A 24,822-nucleotide genomic window follows, 5' to 3' on the forward strand; every position below is an offset into this window, starting at 1 on the left:
CGGTGCTGGTATTCTGCTGCATTTTTTTTCCAGAGCTGTGAAAACTTGATCAGTCGTTCATTTTGACATTGTGCTCTACTTACCATGCAATTTAACTGAGGCTAAACTGGATTTTTCTGAAATGGCATTTGAATAGTACATTTTATCACTTTTAATGTGGAATTTAATGTGGGAAAAAAACACAAAAGGTTTTTGTTTCTCTAGTAGGAAGAGAAAAGTGATTATCACCTGATGAGATTTTGTCTTATGAGAAATTTACCATACTTTCTTCCTGCAGATCAGATTTCTCTTGACTAAAGGATTAAGTTCTAAATGTTAATCTATATTTTTTAAATGTTAATAACTATTTCTGGTATGTCCTAGCCTGAGGTACAAAAAAATATTTTTTACGTAAATTCTTATTTATGTTATTTTGTTAACCTAGACAAAAACATATTTCTCACATGGGGAAAACACTCTGTCAACTGGGGTTTTATATTGTTTCATTAGCATACAAAATTTTCTTACCAAAATGCACAGTGTATTATTTGAGAATTTTAATGTTGTGTTCCTTTATAAATGTGTTTTTTGTTTCCATTTAGATCTTGAGTACCTGATGCATGCAAAACAGCAGCTAGTAACCACGGCTAAGCGTTGGGATTCTTCTTCTAAGACTATTATAGATTTTGAACCTAATGAAACTACTGATCTGGAGAAGAGCCTCCTCATCAGATACCAAATTCCTCTCTCTGCTGACCAGCTATTTACCCAGTCCGTTTTAGACAAATCATTGACCAAGACCAACTATCAGTCACGGTTGCATGACCTCCTTTATATTGAGGAGATAGCCCAGTATAAGGAAGTCAGCAAGTAAGTTACTTTAGAAACACTTTGCTTTTCTTTCTTTCTTTTTTAAAATCTCCCCTTTGGATAGTATTTTTCATGTTTAAAATACGGAGGGGTGCCTAAGCGCAGCCAGGTGGTGAAACGGTTGTTATTCAGTAGCTGTTATCCAGGATTGGTATATGAGCTTAAGGGAAGAGCTGTGCTCACCTTGGCATCCCTAGTGTACAGTGCCTTGCTGCCGCGTGCTGGGAGTATAAACGCATGGTCCCTGCTCTTCAGGAGGTCTCTGTCAGTGGGAGGGCAAACACTCAATGATTATTTGTCGAATAAATGTTCAAAAACTGAAGGAGACCACATATTTTGAAAAATAATCATGAAAGTAGTATTGAGGGAATTCATACTGGTTTCTTACATTTTAATTATAAGGATTGGACTATACAGGAACACTTCAGAGATAGTGTGGGCTTGGTTCCAGACCACCACGATAAAGCAAATATTGCAGTAAAGCAAGTCACATGCATTTGTTGATTTCCCAGTACATATAAGACTTAGGTTTACACTATTCTGTAGGCCATTAAGTGAAATATCAGGATGTCTAAAAAAAAAGGTACATACCTTAATTAAAAAATACCTTATTGCTAAAAAATGCCCACCATCGTCTGGCCTTCAGCAAGTCATAATCTTTTTGCCGGTGGAGGGTCTTGCGTCAGTGTTGCTGGCTGCTGACTGATCAGGGTGGTTCGTGGTTGCTGCAGGTTGAGGTGGCTGTGTCTTATTTTAATTTCTTAAAATTGCTGCATCGATTGACTCTTCACGAACAGTTTCTCTGTAGCAGCAACACTGTTTGATGGCATTTTACCCACAGTTAGAACTTCTTCCAAACTGGAGTCAATCCTCTCAAACCCTGCCACTGCTCTGTCATCTACGTTTATGTCATATTCTAGATCCTCTGTTGTCATCTCAACAGTCTTCACAGCCTCTTCACCAGGAGTAGATTCCATCTCAAGAAACCACTCTCTTTGCTCATCCATAAGAAGGAACTCCTCATCTGTTAGCTTTTTATCACGAGATTGCAGTAATTCAGTCCCATCTTCGGGCTCCACTTCTAATTCTAGTTCTCTTGCTGTTTCTACCACATCTGCAGTTTCTTCCTCCACTGAAGCCTTGAACCCCTCAAAGTCATCCATGAGGGTTGGAATCAGCTTCTTTTATTAAACTATGGTTAATGTTGATATTCTGACCTCTTCTCATGAATTACAAATGTTTTTAATGGCGTCTAGAATGGCAGATCCTTTCTAGAAGGTGTTCAATTGACTTTGCCCAGATCCATCAGAGGAGTCACTGTCTATAGCAGCCATAGCCTTATGAAATATATTTCTTAAATAATAAGACTTGTTAGTCGAAATTACTCCTTGATCCATGGGCTTTAGAATGGATGTTGTGTTATCAGGCATGAAAACAACATTAATCTTGTTGTTCCTCTCCATCAGAGCTCTTGGGTAACCAGGTGCATTGATAGGAGTAGTATTTTGAAAGGAATCTTTTTTCTGAGCAGTAGGTCTCAACAGGGGACTTAAAGTATTCCGTTAACCATGCTGTAAACAGCTGTGCTGTCATCCAGGCTTTGTTGTTCCATTTATAGGGCACAGGTGGAGTAGATTTAACATATTTCTTAAGGGCCCTAGGCTTTTTGGAATCGTAAGTGAACACTGGCTTCAACTTAAAGTCACCAGCTGCATTAGCCCATAATGAGAGTCAGCCTGCCCTTTGAAGCTCTGAAGCCAGGCAGTGACTTCCCCTCTCTAAAGTCCTAGGTAGAGTCTTCTTCCAACAGAAGGCTGTTTCATCTATACTGAGAATCTGCCGTTTGGTGTAGCCACCTTCACTAAGTATCTTAGCTAGATCTTCTGGATAACTTGTTACAGCTTTTTGCATCAGCATTTGCTGCTTCACCTTGCACTTCTACTTACATTATGGAGATGGCTTCTTTTTTCAACCTCGTGAACCACCTCTGCTAGCTTCAAGCTTTTCTTCTGCAGCTTCTTCACCTCTCTCAACCTTCATAGAATTAAAGAGAGTTGGGGCTTGTTCTGGATTAGGGTTTGGTTTAAGGGACTGTTGTGGCTGGTTTGATCTATCCAAACCACTAAAACTTTCTCCATATCAGCAGTAAAGCTGTTTTTCTTTCTTACTATTTGTGTGTTCATTGAAGTACAACTTCTAATTTCCTTCAAGAACTTTTCCTTCACAGTCACAACTTGGCTGTAACTGGTACACGAGGCCTAGCTTTTGGCCTGCCTCAGCTTTTGACATGCCTTCCTCACTAAGCTTGATCATTTCTGGCTTTTGATATAAAGTGAGAGACATGTGACTCTTTCTTTCACTTGAACACTTAGAGGTCATTATAGGGTTATTAACTGGCCTAATTTCATTACTCTTGTGTCTCAGGGAATACGGGGTCTGAGGAGAGGGAGAGAGATGGGGGAACGGCCAGTTGGTGGAGCAATCAGAACACACACAGTTGTTTTCTGTCTTGCACGGTTGCGTTTTGTGGCATCGCAAAACAGTTAAAATGGTAACATAAAAGATCACCATAACACATATAATAATAATGGAAAAGTTTGAAATATTGTGAGAACTACCAGAATGTGACACAGAGACATGAAGTGGACAAATGTTGTTGGAAAAATGGCACCTATAGCCTTGCTTGACTTAGGGTTGCCATAACCCTTCAATTCGTCAAAAACGCAGTATCTGCAAAGGACAATGAAGTGCAGTAAAACAAGGTAGACCTGTACTTTTACGTGGTCACCTTAGAATTTCTCTTTTTGAAAATGGATTGAATGAAACCTCTCAAGATTAGAAAAGATGTATTTCGGCTTGAGGCTGAATTTGATAATCAGGTTTATCTTTTTATTTTTTAAAGAAAGATGATTTTCTTCAAAGCAGTCCAGATATTAAGAGTTCTTTTTATGTTAAGTTTTAGTATGAGATGTGTGGAGATGGTAAGAATAATACTGCATTTCATTTAAGTTTTAGAATATGCTTCTGAGTTCTTTCAAGATTTATTTTCAACTTCTCTTGTCCTCAGCTACATGGTGTTGTGCATTCAATAATGATTCCACCTTGCAGTGAAATCGATTTCATTCTAAGATATACATTTTCAAAAGAAATTGGCTCTGGCTGAAGCTCTCACGTGCATGTGCATCAGAGTGTGTCGTGGCCTGCAGGACTGGGGCATTGTGGCTGCCCAGCACTAAAGCTGGCAGGACAAGCCCGATACGCGGACGCTCCTTTCATCATTGCAGTGGCTGAGGCCTCTGTTGATTCAACCTTGGTTCTGTGGCTCTGCCTCAACAGACCCAGCTGTTTTTTGGCTTATTACCATGGTTGACTTTTGTTGTCATTCATTTAGTCAGAAATTGCATGAAGGGAAACTCAGTATATATAGCTTTGAAGTGTTTTGAAAGTTACACTCAAGAGGTATAACTATTTCTAACATAGATGGAGCCATATTTCTTTTAGCTGGAAGTATGGTTTTAAATCAGCCGGAAACTTCCATGGGCTACTATTCTGCCATTTCCAAAAATGTTAGGAATCCTGTAAGCTTTCAAGTTGATTTTAAAATGTGGCATGGAACCATGGAAAGATGGTTTTCCTTCTTTTTAAGACGTATCTTTGTTAATTATAGGATATATTTTGTATTTTAGGTATTTCTGAGTTACTAAATCTCAAAAATGCATATTATTTTAATACTTAAGAACGCTTACTAATGTCTTTTTAGTTTCAGCCTGTTAATCTTTTAGAAAAATTAAATATTAGTAGCTGTAACTTTGAGAAGGTCTCTAATGTCTGCATCTTGAACATACGGTGACTCTTCTGTAGGAAAAGCTGTATTTCTTAGTTCTAGTGTCTCTGCCTCAAGAGTTTTGTTGCAAGGCACAACTCAATGTCATAAAAGAATTCTCTTATTGCTTTAAAACTGTGAGATTAATTTTTCATGCCTGCTAAATTGTGATCAAGTGTTTTGGGATGGTAGATTCTAAAATAGATGTAACAGTAAAACTTTAATATATTACCCAAGTTAGTTGAGAAAACATTATAGGATTACAAGAATTTGTTAGGGAATAATATGAAGTAGGTGAAATGGGAATATGGTGCCTGGAAAAAAAATCAGATTATTACAAGCATGTAAAATTAATTCAATGAACAGAATTTATTGAGTATTCGAAGTGTTAGGTTCTAGGCTGGTCATTGCTGATTCTGAGGTAAACAAGTTACGTTTCGTTTCCCCAGAGCTTGAATGACATATCAAAGTCAGCTTTCTGGACCAGGTGGCATTTAAGCTGAATTTTGAAAAACAGGTAGAATTGTCAGGTGAAGAAACAGGACAAAGGTATTTAGTTTGAAGAAACAGGATAGGAGAATAAGAGCATAGAGTTGTGGGGGAAGCTGCAAGTCGGTCATCGTAATTTTAATGGAAGGGAGGTGTGTGGTGGGGTGATGAGATAGAAAGCTGTTTACACTTTACCCTCGGAGCCGCCTATCATCAGACTCGCATTTTACAGAGACCCTCTAGTGGTGGCTTGGAGAATAGATCTGAAGCAAGACATGGTAGCAGTTTGTTACAGTAATTCAAGTTAGAAATGTTGAGATGCAGATAATTTAGGAAGAAGAGGAATTAACAGGGCTTGGTGATTGTATGATGGGGAATGAAGGTTGGTGAGAGAGACAAGGTCAGGGATAACTTGGTTTCTGTCTGGGACAACTAGGTGGATAGTGCCATTACCTAAGCTGTCTAATACACGGGAGGATTGGTTTGGGGTGGTACGTGGGGAAGTCACATGGTGATTCTCTTTTGCTTGTACTGAATTTGCAGAGCATGTAATCCAATGTGCGTATTTGGCAGTTAGGTTTACAGCCCAGAGCTGAGAGATCTAGGAGAGGGCGTCCTCGTCTTGTGAGAGCCGGCAGGGTAAGGAGAGAGCAGGGTGGATGCTTAGAAGGGGGGTGGTGCTTGGATGGAAGACGGAGGAACAGCCAGAAAAGTAGGAGGAGAACTAGGAGAGGATGACTGTACAGAAGCCAGTGGAAGAGGGAGTTTAAAGGAAACGGAAAGTGGTCGCAAAGTAATAATAACTTTACAAAAGATCAGAAAGCTGGACATCAAGTTTAGCAACAGAGAGGTCACTTGTGAATTGAGAGTGGACTGCAAGGAATCTCTTTGCTCTGAGAAGGTTGTTAATGACCACACATCAGTTATATGGATGATAAAAACAAAGTAGAAATTTAACTTCATTTGAAAAAACGTGAAAAACCTAAGGGTTCCTGTTCTTCTGTAAAGCATATATTTTATTTTTTTAAAAAAAGGAAGGTGAACATAGACTATACGTAAACTGGGGAGGGTGGTATGCTTTTGTTTCATTTTATGACTTATTTTTGTATGAATCCTTAGTGCACATTCCAGTCTTGAAAGAATCAAACATAAGTAGATAACATACAATCTGTGTTTCTTTAAATTATATTGTACTTTTCTAGTTTGGATCTAGTGAAATATGGATAGAGAATGAGAGAAATATAACATGATTTTTTAAAATTCCATATATATATATATATGATACACAGAGCAAGTACTCCTGGAATTCATTTGATCCTCATAGAAAGCCACGTTATTATATATTAAATTTATATTTATAATAAAGTATATTTTTACATATCTTTTTGGAGCCTTAAGTATTCTAAGTGTTTTTTAACTATTTATTTATTTTGGGCTGCGTTGGGTCTTTGTTGCTGTGCGTGGGCTTTCTCTAGTTGCGGTGAGCAGAGGCCACTCCTCGTTGCGGTGCGTGGGCTTCTCACTGCAGTGGCTTCTCATGTTGCAGAGCACGGGCTCTAGGCGCACGGGCTTCAGTAGTTGTGGCGCACGGGCTTAGTTGCTCCATGGCATGTGGGATCTTCCCGGACTAGGGCTGGAACCCATGTCCCCTGCATTGGCAGGCGGATTCTTAACCACTGTGCCACCAGGGAAGCCCTTAAGTGTACTTTAAAATAACTAATGGAGCTTATAAACGCTATGACTTGTTACGTGCATAAACAGCTGTTCAGATGTATTATTTTCCTTAAGTGTTTTCTTATTTCTGTTAAAATATTTATCTAGTTTTACAGTTTTCTAACTTTAAAGTATATAAATGGAAACTCAAAATTTGAATATAATGTTTTAATTAGAATTGGTTTCCTAATATTGTAAGCAGTACAAATGTTTGTGTTACAGAAGTGCATAATGTTTTAGAAAAGGTTTTTTTTTCTTTTTCCTTAAGAATTTATAAGACATTCTTGACATCACGTCAAGAAAATTCAGAAAATTTCGGAAAATCACAAGAAAATACAGTAGTACCATTAAAAAGTAGCCTTTTCCACAAATGGGTATATAGATTATAAAAGTTTTTTCATTCAAATTTTTTAAACCTTATTAAGAAAAAGGAGACAGGGCTTCCCTGGTGGCGCAGTGGTTGAGAATCCGCCTGCCGATGCAGGGGACACGGATTCGTGCCTCGGTCCAGGAAGATCCCACATGCCGCGGAGCGGCTGGGCCCGTGAGCCATGGCCGCTGAGCCTGCGCGTCTGGAGCCTGTGCTCCGCAACGGGAGAGGCCACAACAGTGAGAGGCCCGCGTACTGCAAAAAAAAAAAAAAGAAAAGAAAAGAAAAAGGAGACAGTCTTCCCGTTGTTACCACTGTGTCTTCTCTCTCACAGCGCCATTTCAGAGTGGCAAAGGAGAAGAGCTATTAACTAATTTAAATCTTTCTTTCACTTCATCTTTCTCATCTTTCTTGACTGTGTGAATTAATCTTGATTCTCTGTGCTTCTTGCACACACATGTTCTCTTTCATGCTCACGTGTGCTCATGGAAGTGGGAGTGAGTGCACCAGCCATTGTCTAATAAGATAGCCTTTAACTTTCCTTTCCATAATTTGGGCATGAGACCTGCCTTGATGTAGCCATGAATAAAAATGTATTCTGGATGTTATTCGCCAGCGGTATTGGAAGAGAAATTTTATGGTTAGAATCTTGGTAAGATCTACTTGGAAAGCAGCAGTTTAATAAAAGTCTGTTGTAGCTTCAGTACAGTACATTTCCTTCTGGCTTTAGGTGATTTTAAAGTCTTGATTGTCCTAATGGTATATTCAAACAGACTTTCATATTAACTAACACATGATATTTCATTTTATTAAAAAATCGTACCTAGTTTCATTTTAAATGCTCAAACTTAAAAATATGTGTATTCTTCAACACAACTAAGCATGCATTTTTATAAACTTGGAGAGTTTATTCACTTAAAGTTTTGTTGTTTCCAGCTTGGATTAAAGACAGTATATAATTTGTAGCTCAGTGGAGTGGAATTGATAATGAACCTTTAATTTTTCTATGTTTATATTTGATTTGTTTTACTCTCTTATTTAGTTTTAATGTTTTTGATGTAAAATATTCAAACTCATTTTCTACTTCTGACTTAGGTTCAACCTTAAAGTGCAATTGCAGATTCTAGCAAGCTTCATGCTCACTGGAGTTTCTGGAGGTGCAAAGTATGCTCAGAATGGACAGCTTTTTGGCCGTTTCAAGCTTACTGAAACACTTTCTGAAGATACTTTGGCTGGACGGCTGGTGATGACCAAAGTCAATGCTGTTTATTTATTACCAGTCCCTAAAGAGAAGTTAGTACAGACCCAGGGAACCAAAGAGAAGGTTTATGAAGCTACTATTGAAGAAAAAACAAAAGAATATATATTTTTAAGGATATCCAGGGAATGCTGTGAAGAACTTAATCTTCGGCCTGATTATGACACACAGGTATGTTTTGAAGTGTGGCAGTTTCACTGTGGTTGTCTGTAGTTTCCCTGTCAGCAGATCCTCTTCTTCTGGTTTGTTTTCCCTCCCTCTGCCACAGCTAGAAGTGCAGTTGACTTTGAAGTATTGATTCTGGTGGGTGGAGAATTGGACCTTTGATAACTTTTAGAGAAAATCGATTCTCTTTAAGTAAAATCTAAAACATTCCAGTTTTATACGAGGTCAAGCTTTCTGATTTCTGTTTTAAATCAGCAACAGAAGAACAGATTAAAATAAACTAAGCTAGATCCTATGGCAGTTCTTATCTGAAGTTGTATCTGCTCCTGTTCTTTTTTTTTTTTTTTTTTTGTGGTACGCGGGCCTCTCACTGTTGCGACCTCTCCCGTTGCGGAGCACAGGCTCCGGACGCACAGGCTCAGCGGCCATGGCTCACGGGCCCAGCCGCTCCGCGGCATGTGGGATCTTCCTGGACCGGGGCACGAACCCGTGTCCCCTGCATCGGCAGGTGGACTCTCAACCACTGCGCCACCAGGGAAGCCCTGCTCTTGTTCTTTTTGTCTTTATTGATTTTTAGGTGAACTGTGCTCAGTCTGCCATATTTAACTGGAAAGCTACTCTTTTTTTCTTTTTAAATATAGCATTTGGTGAATATTATCCATTCATAGTAAATCAATACGGTGTCATAGGCCTGGTTTTAACCCTTGAGAGATGATATTTCACAGATGTTCTACTAATTTTATCAAATATATTCTTCTTAGGAATGGTGGAATCAGATAATCTTTATTTAAAGATTAAGTAATTTACAAGTGCCTCAGTTTCTTTAGATGAAAAATGAGGTTAATAATAGTATACACGTCATTGGTGCTATTAAATGGGATAATCTATGTAAAGTGCATGTTACAGTGCCTGGCACTGAATAAACAAAGCAAATATTAGGCATAGTATTATTACACTATCTCCACAGAGCATTCTAGGAAGCTGAAAAGCACTGATGTTTGCTTTAATGCTTTTAAAAAAAATTTTTTTGTTTTGTCTTTCAGGTTGAACTTCAGTTTCAATTAAATCGATTACCCCTCTGTGAAATGCATTATGCGCTAGACAGGATCAAGGACAATGGGGTTTTGTTTCCAGACATCACTATGACTCCAACCATACCTTGGAGTCCCAACAGGTACAAAAAAGAGATATCTCATTCCAGAAGTTACATAAATTTTAAATTGAATATCTGTATCAAATAACTCATATGTTTATAAGAAGGTTTCCATATATTCTTCAAGAGAGATGTTATTAGTTGAGAAAAGAGAGTACAAGAACTCTTAGAATGAAGCATTTGAAGTTCATCATCGATTTTCTTCACTTTTCCTCAGAGTCTAAATGAGTTCTATTGCTTTTCTCAACTGCCTTAATTTAATAGAATGCCAAGCAATTTAGGAATATTCCTGAGTAGAAGCTGAATAGGGAAACTAGGGCCTTTCTAAAGTGGTTCAAATAGTTAATTTAAAATAATTTTTGAATAGGGAAGACATTTTTGTAATTTAGGAAAATGGAGGAAGTATCATGGAAGATGCTGTAAAGTTAATTGTTATGTAAATATTTTTCTGCTTAAGTCTCTTTACACATCTTTACATGTAGTTAAATATGATACCTCTGTTTTGTTTCCAGACTAACTGTAGTGACAGCTCTATGACTGCATCTTTTTTATTCTTTTACTGGATTTTATCCTCTTGGCCCCTGCCCATGCCCAGCTCACTCCACCTTTTTTTTTTTTTTTAAATCTCAGTGGCTCCACAAACTAGTTTATTTTTTAATCACTTGTGTCAATCTAGTCATGGTAGCGTGGCCCTGCTCCATCTCTGACGGAGGCTCTGGTATCTTTACTGAGTGGCTTCCAAGGTCACCCTGGGTGCTGACATGAGCTGGCAGAAGGGGAAGCAGGAGCACGGAGGGCCATGTGGGAAATTTTTATGGGCCAGCCCTAGTAGTGACTTATATCATTTCCCCTCACACTTCATTTCTTCTGGTCCTAAAAACAGAACAAAGAAAAATATGCCTTATAATACAAAATCCAAGTCATTTCTCCCTTGCTTTTACTTTCCTCATTCTTGTTTTTACTGCCGAAGTTCTTGAGCAAGGGTGGCCACCCTACCTGCAGTGTATTCTCTCTCCTCGCCCCTGTGATCTTGCTCTCTGCTGCTCTCACCCTCCTGAAAGTGGTGAGTGGCATCTCATAGTGTTAGCTCTTATGTGATTCAGCTTCTCTGCATCCTTCCCTTTCCATCCCTACAGCCAGTGCGTAATTTAGAGCTGGACTATTTCAGTAGCCTTCTGGTCGGTCGTCAGTCCTGCTGTCTGTGTCTCTATTCTGTGGTCCAACCCACATACTTCTTCCAGAGTTACTTTGCTAAAATAATCATTTCATTTCACAGCTTATAAACCTCTGAAGGGCTTCTGCTTGATATGCAGATAAAGTCTGAACGTCCTAATACAGAACTCATATTATGTGGTCTCATTGACAGTGCTTCTCAACAGTATCTTTTCAGGTTTCTTTTTACTTTTTTCTTCTTACTCTCCCTTTCTTCCTTTAAATCGTCATGTTCTAGCCATATAGAATTACCTTGATGTTTGTTTAATTTGCCCTGAACTTATTTGCCTCCTTATCTTTTAAAAAATTCTTTAAAATTAAAAAAAATCGTGGTAAAATCTACATAACGTAAAATTTACCATGTTAACCATTTTTAAAGTGTGCAGTTCAGGAGTGCTAAGTGTACTCACATTGTTGTGTAGTTTATCTCCGGAACCTTTTCATGTTGCAAAACTGAAACTTTATACTCATTAAATGCTGCATTTCCCCCTCCCCCAGCCCTGTGTTCTATCTGTGTTTTTTTCTCCCTGAAATAATGTTTGCCCAATATTGATCTATTGGAGGATCTACCTGTCCTTTAAAATTTAGTCCCGCTCAAGGGCTCTCTCCTTCTAGTAAATGAATCTGCTCTTCCTTTTCATTATTACAACAAACATTTATTGATGCCTAGTATGTGCTAGGTTCAGTCAGTTTTGTACTTTCAAGCATAATTTCTCTAAAATTGATTTTTCTCAGTTGTGTACATTTCTGCTGTTCTCATTAGACTCTGAGCTTTTTAGAAGAGACCACATCTTATTTGTCTTTGAATCTCCAACACAACCTTGCACATTATTAACATATGACACATTTAAGTTAATAAGAATATCATGTTTAAAGAAGAAAATTAGGGTTTCAAATGTGAGGCTATACCAGTAAACTTATAGGCATTGACTTGATATGTTCACTTCTGAAAAATATATTGTGTATAGCAGTATATTCAAATACCACTGACTGCAAGTGTTAACTGCAAAAGTAAGGAAATGTCAAGTAGCAGAAAACTTTCAGGCAGGAAGAGATCTCATGCCGCTATAATTTAAATAGTAATGAAAAAGTATCTAGGTCTAGGAGCGCTGAGAAGCTATTAGCCATTTAAAATCTTTTCTGGAATAAGGTGGAATATAGAAAGATAAATGAAATTGAGAAATTATTCTTGAGCATGTAGTCTATAAATTAATCACAACAATGCGTCAGACCAGGAAAAAAAAAAGAACTTATGGTTCAGGGAATAAAATAACTCTTATTTTATTCAGAGTAAACTTGAAGAGACTTTACATTGTTTTAATTGTGAAATTCAGAGATGACTTTTACCAGCATGTTTATTGTAAATCTTCTTCCCTTTATTAAGCAGGTAGTATAATAAATAGAGACAATTTGTTTTACTTATTGGCTTTCTGTAAATGTTCATCATTCATGACCAGAAACTATAGCGATGACTCACATTGGTAAAGTTTCTGATCTACTTGAAGCGTTCATTTGCACTGAAACAATTGACGAGTAGAATGGTCTATATAAATAAGACGAAGAGATATCGACATATTTTAGAATTACACCTGTAAATCTGTCACTGATCTCTTAGATTTATACTTATGTATATAATCTAATATCGATCTCATTCATAAGTTCATTAAAGTCCCCAAATTTGAGAGATTAGAGGGTATTCTAAAAACATTTTTTGATTTTCAAAAGTGTGTGCTGGTCAAGTAATATCTTCTTTTTCTGAGATCCTCAGAAAATATTATAGTAATAGAAGTCAAAGTTAATTTTGCACTTATTGCTCAGTTATTTTTCCTAATAGCTTACATGCATGATCTTATTTGATCCTTTAAAATATCTATCTGATGCAAGTATCATTACCTCCATGTACAGATAAAGGAACCATTGGGGCCAGGTATCGTAGAATCATAGTGGTCAGGTACAGATGCAAGCGACAGTTTGTTGGATTGACTGTGGCTTAAACAAATAGAAGTAGAGGCCCAGAGCTGGGTGGTCGAGGGCTGGTACGGGGGCTCAGCAGTACCTTTGCAGACCTAGTCTCCCTTTTCTCTCTACTTAGAGAGCATATTAGTTTTCTTCGTGATGCCTGTTGTTGCCTCATGATTATAAGATGGCTTCTGCAGTTTTATTTATCATGAGCTTTTTCCAGCAACGTGAAGGAGGAAGGCAAAGGAGCAGGAAGGCTTTCTTCTAGAGAGGCTTTGTTTTGTTTTATTGGGTATAGAAGCCCTTCTGAGGGACTTCTTTTACGTCTCGTTGACCAGAGTTGGGTCTCCAGCCACAGAGGCTGGAAAGGTAGTATTATAGCTGTCTGGGCTCAGTAGTAGAAGGAGGAAGAGACGGGCACCGCAGGTGGTTTGGGGGTAACCATTCCACAGTGTCTGCCACGTGTAGTAGCTCTGGACTTAGTACTTACCTAAAGGAGTTTCCTTATTTATAGGAGATGGAGCATTGCTAGGTACTGGCAGAATTATGAGTAAAGAAACTGGTTAATGCTGAGGGATTCTTTGGAGTTTTCGTGAATGGCTTCCAGGAAATCTAGTGCCACTGGTCAGAGTCCTTTTGTTTTTTACTTAAAGAAAGTTAAATTTCAGAAAAATAAATAATAACATGTTTATATGCTTAAAATTGTTTTTAAAATTCGTTTTCTAAGGTTTTAAATTAGGAGAATTTTGTTTGTTTGAAGCTATCTATCATAATATATAGCATTAGTTATAATTTTTTGAAACTGAAAGAGTTAAGAAGACTTTCCATAAATAACTAGCTTCTGTTTGAGTAGAGTGTAGCCTCACGGAGTGGGCATTTTGCTGTCTAAACTGTGTCCTCCTATTTCAGGATTATTTTGTAGGCATTTTGCAAATTTTCTAAGAGTCTCTTTACACGCCCTTCCTATTTTGGTTTACATCTCTATCATTTTTACCATAGTTGTTGCAATATTTAGTATTATAATTGTAGTTATGAGAAAGAATGCTGTTGATTCTCCACTTAGTTTGATCCCTTTCAGCATCTGCCGTCCATTTAAATCTTCAAAACTTAGCCAAGTCATAGAAGGGACACTAATAAGGTAGATTTCATTACAACAGCCATTTGTGTTGCCATGACAGGTGTTCTGTACCCAGAAAAATAGGACGTATGTATGTTATTTGTGTGTGTGAAAATAATCAGAAAACATTTCATACTGTTTGACCTTAAAAAAACCCCTGCTATTTTCTGAATTAAGAACTTTGTAAAAGTTTGATATCTCTTAACCAGTGACACAGGTTTTTCTCTTTTTCTTTTGTTTTAAATTTTACTGAGAGGTCTTTCAATGGATTAGAATTTGAAAATCAGTTAGTTTCCCTTTTCCATTTTATTTGCTGCGCAAAGAAACTGCTGTTACATAGCAACTAGACTGGAAGTGTGTTGTGATGTCTCTTGGTTAGTTACCAGAATCTTTTTGCACTTGGAAAGGACAGGATAACTAAAGTGAATTTTGATCAGAGTAGTAAAACACCCTACACCGACTTTGTTGGGAATTTTTTAAAAAGTAGTTTTAGAATAAGCATTTGTTTTTATAGATGCTATGTTATGTCAGTATTTTTAATGGTTCAGTGAAATTCAAGATACTTGTGTGCCATGTTCTGCTTATGAATAAGATGCATGTGTTTAAAATAACTTACATATTAATTTTCTTTAGACAATGGGATGAGCAGTTGGATCCTCGGCTAAACGCAAAACAGAAAGAGGCTGTTCTGGCCGTTACGACCCCACTTTCAATACAGCTGCCTCCTGTTCTCATCATCGGCCCCTATGGCACCGGCAAAACATTCACCCTAGCTCAGGCCGTCAAGCACATTCTCCAGCAGCAGGAGACCAGGTGAGATGGCGTTGTGTGTGCCCTGGTCTCATCAGCAGGGCACAGTTTCTGTCCTTGTTGTGAAGACAAAGCAAGGGCTAGAGAGACGATTTTCATCTTGCTTGTAAAAATTTAAAAAAGATACAAATAAAGAAAAAGAGCCACACTCAAACCCCAAAGCACTAAAATTTGAATTCTCTGAAAACGTACTGTTTTTAAAAATTGGCAACATAGAGAATGGTAGCTTTTAAATAGTCCTCAAAACGCCAAGTCTGCTAAGAGAGTGTGATAAATGTTAGTGCCAAAAGGGTTGGGTTTTTAAAAAATAATTCTATATGATAGATTTAAAAATAATTTGGGGGAACTTACCTCCTTTACAGCTTAAAGAGTAATTGAGCTTTAGTAATAATTTCCTAAAAGCGTAACTGAATAGTATGTTAGAGGTGACTGAGTAGGTTGAGGGAAATGTATCATATTAAAGTGGCCACTGCTTTTTTGGTGTTATACTGCTTGGATGGTTTTGTGTTTCCTCATTCCTTTTATTTGCACCATTTATTTCAGCAGGATTCTCATTTGCACCCATTCTAATAGTGCTGCTGATCTCTACATAAAGGATTATTTACATCCCTATGTAGAAGCAGGCAATCCCCAGGCAAGACCTCTCAGGTATTCTTTTAAGGCTTATTATGTCTCTGTATCATACTTTATTATTCTTAAGAAAAGGTGTCTATAAAGATTTTAGTAACTTTGAGAAAACCAAAATCTTTAACTGTGCATTGGCATTTGGAGGTTATGCCTTTTGAAGAAACCATTTAAATTAAGGAAAAATTTAAAAATCTTTGACCATTCATTTCTTGAACATTAAGTAAAGAGAAAGACATCCTTTTTTAAGTTTTGTATGTAAAAAATGTGGTGACAATCTGAGCCGATTTTGATGTGTTCCTCTAAAAGCTACTATATATAAATTTATGATTAGATCAGTTTTAATTAAAATTCTAGCATAGTTTGCACGGCAGAGTAGTCATGCAGTGATAGTTGTTTATGGAGATGGACTTTTGCCTGTGGTCACGCAGGTGATTTCACAGACGCCGCACGTTTAGGGAAGCATGAAGTTGAAGTGATTTCTGCAGCACGGTGTAACCGACTGGTACTTACAGCTCTTTGCTGTCATTTAAGAGAGAAAGAAAGTTCTAGGTTAATACAGGTCTACTAAGTGTCTATGGATAGGAAATGTTCTTAGATGTAGGGTTGTGGGGGAATAAAATCCTTTTCTTCAGAAAACAATAAAGAACCATTAAATGGTTATTATACCATTTGCTCTCATTGTTATATGAATTAATGTTTAGTTTTGCCATTTTACAAACTAATATATCATGCCCTATGTTGTTCAAATACAATTGTTGTTTAAAAATTAATTTCTAACCACACTTTTGAATCATAATTCACTAACTTTTTCTTTCTAGCTGAGCTTAGGCATGGAAAAGTGAGGTTACGCTATTTAATTCTTTAATGACCATAAGCAAAGCCATTCGAATGGTTTTGCAGCTGCATTAAAAAGAACAAAAGAGAAAAAAGTGGCGCGGCCCGCTAACACAGGCTTTCGTGCCGCGCTCTGCTTCTACTCTGAAGACAAATTAGGGAGGAGATAAGCATTTGAAGTAGAACTCAGTTTTATTTGATAAGAAAATATCACATGTGTACAGTCACTATAAATGAAAATGTGATATTTACCAATGGATAAATTCATCGAAAACTAGTTTGCTTCACATTCTAATCTTTTTTAGCCCCTAAGTGAAATTGAGTTAGCTAGTAGCATTTTGCTGTGAGTGTTCTTACTTCAGTGTCGATAAGATGTTTTATTGTTGGTAGAGCTTGTGTGTGTGCTCATGTTTGTGTATGTATGTTACATAGGAACTGTGACAATCTCATTTATCATTGTACTTGGCTTGGAAACAGTGGAGTGAAGACCCCTCAAAGCTTGGTTGACCTAGCATAGGTCATTTGACGTTTGGGGCAGGAGAGCTGTGGTTGATAAACACTGAACTCCATTATTTGGCTAGCATTATGTTTAGCTTTTCCCATGTAAAATTATGTTTTGGGCGTTACAATCCAACGTGTAGTGCATCTAAACATGTAGGATAAGAAGTTATGTTCCAGTAGGGTCTGTGTATAGTTGTAGTGGCCCAAATACAGAAACTTGCCCTCTAGCAGAAAATATTTGAATTTATTTAAATACAAATTTCATGTTATTTCATTTAATAAGTGGAATAAAATAAGAAAAGACTTGGGCCTTTATGTGGCGCTGTATTTTCGCCATAGTTTTTCTGTTCAGGAAAGATGTTAACTTGTGAATGTATTTCCTAGGAGGGTTACTACATTGAAATGTTAGGATTTATTAGCACCATCTATTATGTTAACTGAGATTAATTTATAATTTTCCTAATGGACAACAAATATGAGTGGTATGGGAGATGCAGTAGAGAAAATTAGAATGGCCGAGCACTCTGGGGAGATCAGCTTTATGTGAATTGTCCCAGAACGCAGGGGAAAGAACACAGAGGGCCCTAAGTGTCCGCATGTGACCTTGAAGACTTGTCTCTGTGGAATAAGAGATGATGACAAGTTTACCTTCCCACACTGTAGCTTAGTGGGCCCTAGCAAACGTGACAAAGTAGGGAAATAGCCATAAACATTAAATAGTTAAAACAGCAAATATGTTTAAATATGCACACTTGTCGTTAAAATGTATAAAAATTCTATTAGTTGCCAGGAGTTGAGCTTAAAGTATTTGGGGATGGAGGTTTTAGAATCCATTTTAATTATATTTAGTTTCAGTTTTTACTTCTTACTTTATTAGAATTAGAAGATTTTAAAATGGAATAGAGAGGAAAACAGTTTCTGTGTCTGCTTCTGAAAATCAGTAGCTGATTCTGGCAGAGTTACCACTTATTAGATAAAGGCTATCTATGGAGAAAGTGGACATTTACTGTTTTCTGGACAAATAGAAGGTATATGTTATTTTATAAAGATCTTTAAATAAATAAATAAGGTCTTTCCGATTCTGTAGTATCTTATGTAATAATATTTTGGGGGTGTTCATTGCATATGAATTCAATACATGAATAAAATTTCAGTGAATTGAGATGGTATATTACCAGACAGTCTTCTGTTTTAAATTTCAGTATAATTCATGTGGGGTATGTGGACAGTTTATTTCTAGAAATATGTAAATTACTTAGTTGGTGTCACCTTTTATACCATGGACTTGAAAGTGTCAATTCTCCAATTTTGAAAAATGTTGTTGGATGTGTTTTAAGTAATCTTATAGACAGTGTCTACCTTAAATGTTGCACAAAATGAAAGTACTGAGAAAATATTTAAGTCTTTTTTAAGTCAGCACTAGACTATTATATTTTTAACGAAATGGGCCTAATGATCAAACTTTGTATTCTTACTAACTTCATCTTGAGTTAGCTTTCCAAGGTAACTACAAAAAAGTCAGTAATGAGGCTTAGAACTTCAATTTCTATTTTTTCTTTGAGAAAGAAGCAGTGCTTGGAGTTAGATTTGATAAGTAATTTGGAAAATGAATTTTTCAATTTTATAGTGAAATGTTCATTTAAGAAAATATGGGAAAGCATGAAGAATAAAAATTACCTATAACCTTACCAGTCAGAGATAACTACTACTAACATTTTACAGTTTAATTTCTAGTCATTTATATGCTTAAATACACACACGTAAGTTAATATTAATGGAATCATAATTTGTAAATACTGTTTCAGATAATTTGTAAAATGAGATTTTTCATATATTTAAAAGTAAATTCTGCTTTGCTGATTTGATTAAATATTTTTTATTAAAACCTAAAATATGTTTAAGATTTTTACATCTTTTAGGAGTGGTGTTGGTTACTTTCACAGTCCTTCCTATCATAGTAATGCTTTTAAAATACATTACTTTCCTCTATTACAATTTATTTATAAGTTAGGGACATTTATTAAATGCTTTTTTTTTTTTTGCTTTGCTTTGCTTAAAAAAAGACAACCAGTTTTAATTGTTTCATGGAGGGTTAGGACACATTGTAGAAGATCATGAGGTTAGTGTTTGTGCATATGACATTTGAGCTGCCTTTGAAACGCTCTAGAGGAGACAGATGTCAAATAAGTAGTTGGATATGCATCTTGGAGCTCAGAGGTGAGGTCTTGGCTGGAGAGAGAAGAATGTGTGAGTCATCAGGGTATTGGTGGTAATTGAAGCCATGGGCCTGGGATGAGATTGTCAGGTGAGAGGACAGAGCTTGATGAGAGCACTAAAGGCTAAGCCTTGAGGAACCAGCTTAGAGAGGTGGAAGGAAAGCAGGGAGCGGTTGAGTTATGGCAGCCGAGGGAGAGAATATTTCAAGGAGGGAGCAACCACAGAGCTGGATGCTGCTAATAAGTAACGTGATGGGCCCGGAAAATGTCCAGACGATTTAGTGACACGGAAGCTTATGTCCCTTGATTGGACCCTCACAGTCTCCTAAGTTCTTTGCTGCTTCACTGATTGCTGCTTCCCAGTCTCCTTTCCTGTGTCCCTCCATTCCCCAGCCTCTACATGTGGAAGTGGTCCATCAGCCATTCTTCCAACTAGTTTCCTTTTTATCTACACTTACTCTCCAGGTGAGCTCTTCTAGTCTCAGGGTTTAAGTATGATCTCAGTTGTATATTTCTTGTCTTAGGCATTCTTCTGAACTCCAAACTTATAAATACCTCTGCTTACTGGATATCTCTACTTGGATGTCTACTACTAAATATGTCCAAAACTGAATTCTCAATTCCCACCCCAAATTTGTTCCTCCCTATCACCACTACTGCCACTCATCCAGTTTCAAAGCCATGGAACATCTTTTCTCTTAAATTCCACATCTAGTATATCAGTAAATTCTGTCAGCATTACTCTCAAAATATGCAGTGATCTGACCATTTTCACATCTCTACTGTTACCACCCTGGTTCAAGCTATCATTTTTTCTTGTCTGGATCCTTACAGCGGTCTCCTAATGGGTCTCCTTGATATTGCCCCCTCCCCCTGCCTCTCTCCCAGTCCCTGGTCTGATGGAGCAGCTGGTACTGGTTTGTGAGAGCCAATCATGTGCATATCTTCCCAAGTTCATGTGAAATTGGCCATGATAGTAGGTTTTATACCCCAGAAACCAGCTAACACTGCAGATCAGGTCACCCCCACCCCGAAGGCTGATAGTTCAACATTTACCACCACATCACTGTCCAGCCCTCTTCCTGCCTCCAAAACTGTGTATTCTGTCCAGAGAAACAGAGGGGTCCTTTAACAACCTAAGGCGTGTCTCATGACATGTGCCCTGTTACAACTCTCTGATGGCTTTCCATTGAAATCAGAATAAATCCAAAGTCTTTATGAAAGTTTGCAAGCCATGTGACTTGCCTCTGTGCTGGACCATAGTAGATACCCAGCAGATCTTTGTGATGTGGGTAGGTTAGGGATGGGGGGAGGTGGGTGGGTGGATGGATGAGTTGTTTCTGTACCATCTTAGTAATCTGTTGTGTGAGTCCTATTTCTGTTTTTCTTTTGCAATTAATAGACGAGATGCTCTTTCTTAAGATTTTTCTGATGGTCCAGAATTTAAATTTATTTTTAAATTTCCAGAACTTTAGATAGAGGTCTATTTAAATATAGGTATAAGAATATATTCTAAAGTGAAATGCAAGTAACTTTTAAATTTCTCTTGTAAGTATGCAATTCACTATATTTTATTAGCATAGATAATTAAAATATAAGTATATTTTTGTAAGAATATTCTAGGAAAAAAAAATAATTCCCAAATGGGAATGTTCTGAAGTAAAAAAACGAATGCTTATGAAACTCTGTGTGTCATTCTGTTGTAAGATTATTCTGAACACTTAAAAATAATTAGATATTTATCTTATCATAGTGTATATACTTTCTGCTTGATTCATTTTTTGGTGGGGGGAGTTACAGTTGTATGTTAAATTCTAATCCAGTAGAGTGTTAACAGTTACCAGACTTATTTGTTAATTTCCAGGTATTGTAGTCTTAACATCATAATGTCGCTATTTTGATAATCAGGTACTGGTAAGATGTTAATAAGTATAAATAGGAAATGTTATCTTCTTTTATAGGGTATATTTCAGAAATCGCTGGGTAAAGACTGTCCACCCAGTTGTGCATCAGTACTGTTTGATCTCAAGCGCACATTCCACCTTTCAGATGCCACAGAAAGAAGATATTCTTAAGCACCGAGTGGTTGTTGTTACGTTGAATACTTCCCAGTACCTCTGTCAGTTGGACCTTGAACCTGGTATGCTGACTCAAGGCACAGAAGGGGTGCCTGAATGCACAGGGCTCTGCATTCAGTTTAGATCAGGGGTTGTGTTGGCCTGTGGGCCGTATCTGGCCTACTGTCTGTTTTTGTAAATCAAGTTTTATTGGATGGAACACAATCATGGCCATTTATTTACCTATATTTTCTGTGGATTCTTTTGTGCTACAGCAGCTGAGTTGAGTAGTTGCAACAGAGATTGTATGGCCAAAAAAACCTAAAATGTGTACTGTTTGGCCCTTCACATACACAAAATTTATCAACCCCTAGTTTAGACATTTTAGTGACTGCTACTCTGTTTGTTCTCTAATTGATCAGATGGTATTTACTTACTATTGATCATGTGAAAAATTCAAATTTGGACAGTGTTGGTCTTTTTACAATTTTCCCAAGTTTTTAATTTTAAAATAGTTTTCCATTAATACAGGGTAGAGACAACAATCATGATAGGTTTTTTTTTATGACATACTATTAAGATTATTTAAGTACAGGAACTATGTAAAATCAAACTACTATTATACAAAGCACAGACAGATGGTGACAAGAAGTTCTGATAAATATGGCAGAACTTAACCATCAAAATGTGGTATCACTTTAAGGTAGTTGCTTTGGAAGAATATTCATTTATTACCGCTTTATTATAATTGTTGACATTGGTCAACGCTTTTTTGCTCTCTCCTTTTGGAATTGCTTTCAGAGCCAGTGACAAATTCTTTTAAGTCTCTGGAAGGTAGAGACAGTTCTCTTCATCTTGTATTCTTGGCACTTGGCCCAGGGTATAGACACCTGGAGGCCCTTGATAAACCTCTGTTTATCTTAAAGAATGAACAGTGGCCAAACTTTCTTTTTTGAGGGTAGAGTTAATTTTAGAAAAGCTTCAAAATCTTTCTGAGGCATATCTGGTAAATAAGGTAGGTTATCAAACTGAGCAATACCATTAGGGGTTGAAAAAAAAAAAGAGAGAGACGTGCCTCTCATGTAATGAGACTTATTTTTCTTGTGCACGCAGCTCATAGCTGGCTGGTGAGGGCAGTTACAAAAGCAGAGTTTCAAAAATGTTTTGAACAGTGGCTGCATCCATTGGAATGAGTTATATTTCCTCTCAGCTGACTTCTTTGATGGAACAACACTTATTTGCAATGTAAATGTTGGTATGTTTATTTAACAATCAGTCTCATTACTTCATGATTATACTCTGCATATTTGCCACGTGAATTAAATACCCAAGCCTCCTAAACAGTATAGTTTTGAGGAAGAGTAAAGAATGGCTTTGAAGAGCAAGAGTGTAGAACATTTATTGCAAGTCAACGATCTGCTTTGTTTTAGGCATTGTTTATACTTTATTTAATTCTCATATCAACTCTGTGGAGGGTTATTTTACAGCTAAGACAACCAAGGCTCAGGCTAAATCAGTTTGACTAATTCAGGTTTCTTTTACTAGCTTAAGCAACAGTATAACAATTTCATGATTTATTCAGTTCCTGATTTAAGCCTAGTTCTATTTAATTAAAATGTTATCTAATGAAAACAGATTTTTTTCACTAGTCTCAGTTTTTTCCAATTGATCCTATAATTATATAGTCATCTTCCTTAATTAGTCTTGTAGAACAAAAAGCACAAATTCTCCTCAACAGGGAGAAAAATGCACGTGTCCAAATCATGCTTGGGCCACTGTCATTACATAGACAACAGTTATTGATACTTGTACTGTCAACACAGCCATTTGTTTGAATGGACCGTGATGATGGTGGTGATGGTGGTGGCGGTTATTACTGCCAGTCAGTAAGGTTTAGAAAGTTCCCAACCTAGAAACAAGTTGCATTAGGAAGTTGTATAAACAGATTGTTTGGAACTTGTTGCTATCCGTAGAAATAGAGGTTAGGTTCTTGGGCCAACTCACAGGAGGCTAATTAATCTAGAGAGTTACAGCTGGTCAGAGAAGCTACTTTGTGTTCTTTCCTGTGCTAGTAAAAACAGGGCCCCCCCTCTACCTCAGTGAGCTGGCCATAGGGGGCAACATTCACTTCTCCACATTGAGACAGCAAGATTTGTCTCCTGTCTCCTCTTTTAGGGGCAAAGAGGCTTTTCCTCCTTTCTGTACACAGATTCCTGTGCCTCAGTGTGAGTGGCAGCAGTAACCCAGACGTGGGTGTTTGCATCTGGGGGATATTTGAAAATGTACATTTTTGATACTTGTGTCACTTTTGTTTTTTTCTTTTTCAGACTGGTGATAGTTTTACAGCCAGGATAGGGTCTTAGGCTAAAACATTGTATATCATCTGTACGCACACATGCACGCGCGCGCGCGCGCGCGCGCACACACACACACACTAAACCTAAATAATCAAAATAGTGAATTTGCTAACAGATGACCTTTGTTTTTGGTCAAAGTTAGATTATCACTTTCTCCTTTATATTAGATTTTGGGTATGATTTTCTTTAATGTCTAATGTATGTGTTTAAGCTAAAGTTACTTATAAACTACCATTGTTTTATTTTTGGTGTTTTAGCAAATAAATAGTGAAAGGATTTTGGGCCTATCACTGTTTTGTTGCCAGCTTTTCTTTGTGGTGAAAAGCTGCTATCTTGTACTTTTAAAGTCTTTTTTATGTGTCCTGATTTAACTGTTAGTCTTGGGGCCATTAGTACCAGATGTCATTTACATATCTATTGTTGAGTAAAATAGTTATTCCTTTCAACTTCTATTTTTAAATAATGATTTAAAGATATGATCTTCTAAATTGAGGACTGGCATTAAAAGTACTCACAGCTCTTAAATCAGGACACTAAACTCTTTCCTTAAAAGAAAAACACTACTCCTCCCTTTATCACTGCTGTAATATGCGGTCCTGTGTTTATACTGTACTTCGCAGGGTTTTTTACACACGTTCTATTAGATGAGGCTGCCCAGGCCATGGAGTGTGAAACCATTATGCCCCTAGCATTAGCAACTAAGGACACGCGGGTTGTCCTGGCTGGTGACCACATGCAGGTGAGTGCCCTCTGAGTCACCGTGTTGAAAGAAACTTCTGTTATATTTTGATGTTTAATGTTTTGTTTTCTAAAACAGCCTATGAAATTGTGCCATGCATGTCAGTTTAAGTACTTTAAATATCTCTATACTAATAGTGGAAAATGTTGGTGTTTCTGAAGGAAAATTGCTACCCCACCCCACTTTTTTTCCTTCTTTGGCTAGAGAGTGGAATGAATGAGTCTATCAGTGTTCTAATTGTCATGTTTATTAATTTGAAGTTCCGTTCTCTGTAGTATGAATATTTGATTCTTACTTTTCTTTATCAAATAAATTTAAATTATCCTTCTTACGATTCCCCAGTTCCTGTCCCCAACATTTGTTTTCCTGAAGGGTTAATTTTTCATTATCATGGGAAACAAAGTGCCTAATTAAAAATAATAGCCAAAATCTCAAAGAACTTGTCTGATCTTAATACCGATGCATGAAAGAAAATTACAGTTTTTCTATTAAAATATCAGTTTTGCAAAGTTTCAGTTTGAGGTTCTTTCTCTTTTGTCACGGTTGGTTGAGATTGAACCTACACAGTGTTGT

The 24,822-nt window shown here is 37.1% G+C and overlaps 1 protein-coding gene across 1 annotated transcript in view; it reads left to right on the forward strand.

Moving 5' to 3' along the window:
* Positions 1-24,822, forward strand: part of HELZ (helicase with zinc finger) — a 144,252-nt gene that overhangs the window by 44,681 nt on the left and 74,749 nt on the right. Inside the window, exons 13-19 of the mRNA XM_060290814.1 lie at positions 582-849; positions 8,340-8,673; positions 9,711-9,841; positions 14,742-14,921; positions 15,462-15,566; positions 21,058-21,236; positions 24,131-24,249. Coding sequence (XP_060146797.1) covers positions 582-849; positions 8,340-8,673; positions 9,711-9,841; positions 14,742-14,921; positions 15,462-15,566; positions 21,058-21,236; positions 24,131-24,249 — 1,316 coding nt within the window. The remainder of the gene's footprint in view (positions 1-581; positions 850-8,339; positions 8,674-9,710; positions 9,842-14,741; positions 14,922-15,461; positions 15,567-21,057; positions 21,237-24,130; positions 24,250-24,822) is intronic.

Source organism: Globicephala melas, chromosome 20 (genome assembly GCF_963455315.2).
Source record: "Globicephala melas chromosome 20, mGloMel1.2, whole genome shotgun sequence".
Lineage (NCBI taxonomy): Eukaryota > Metazoa > Chordata > Mammalia > Artiodactyla > Delphinidae > Globicephala > Globicephala melas.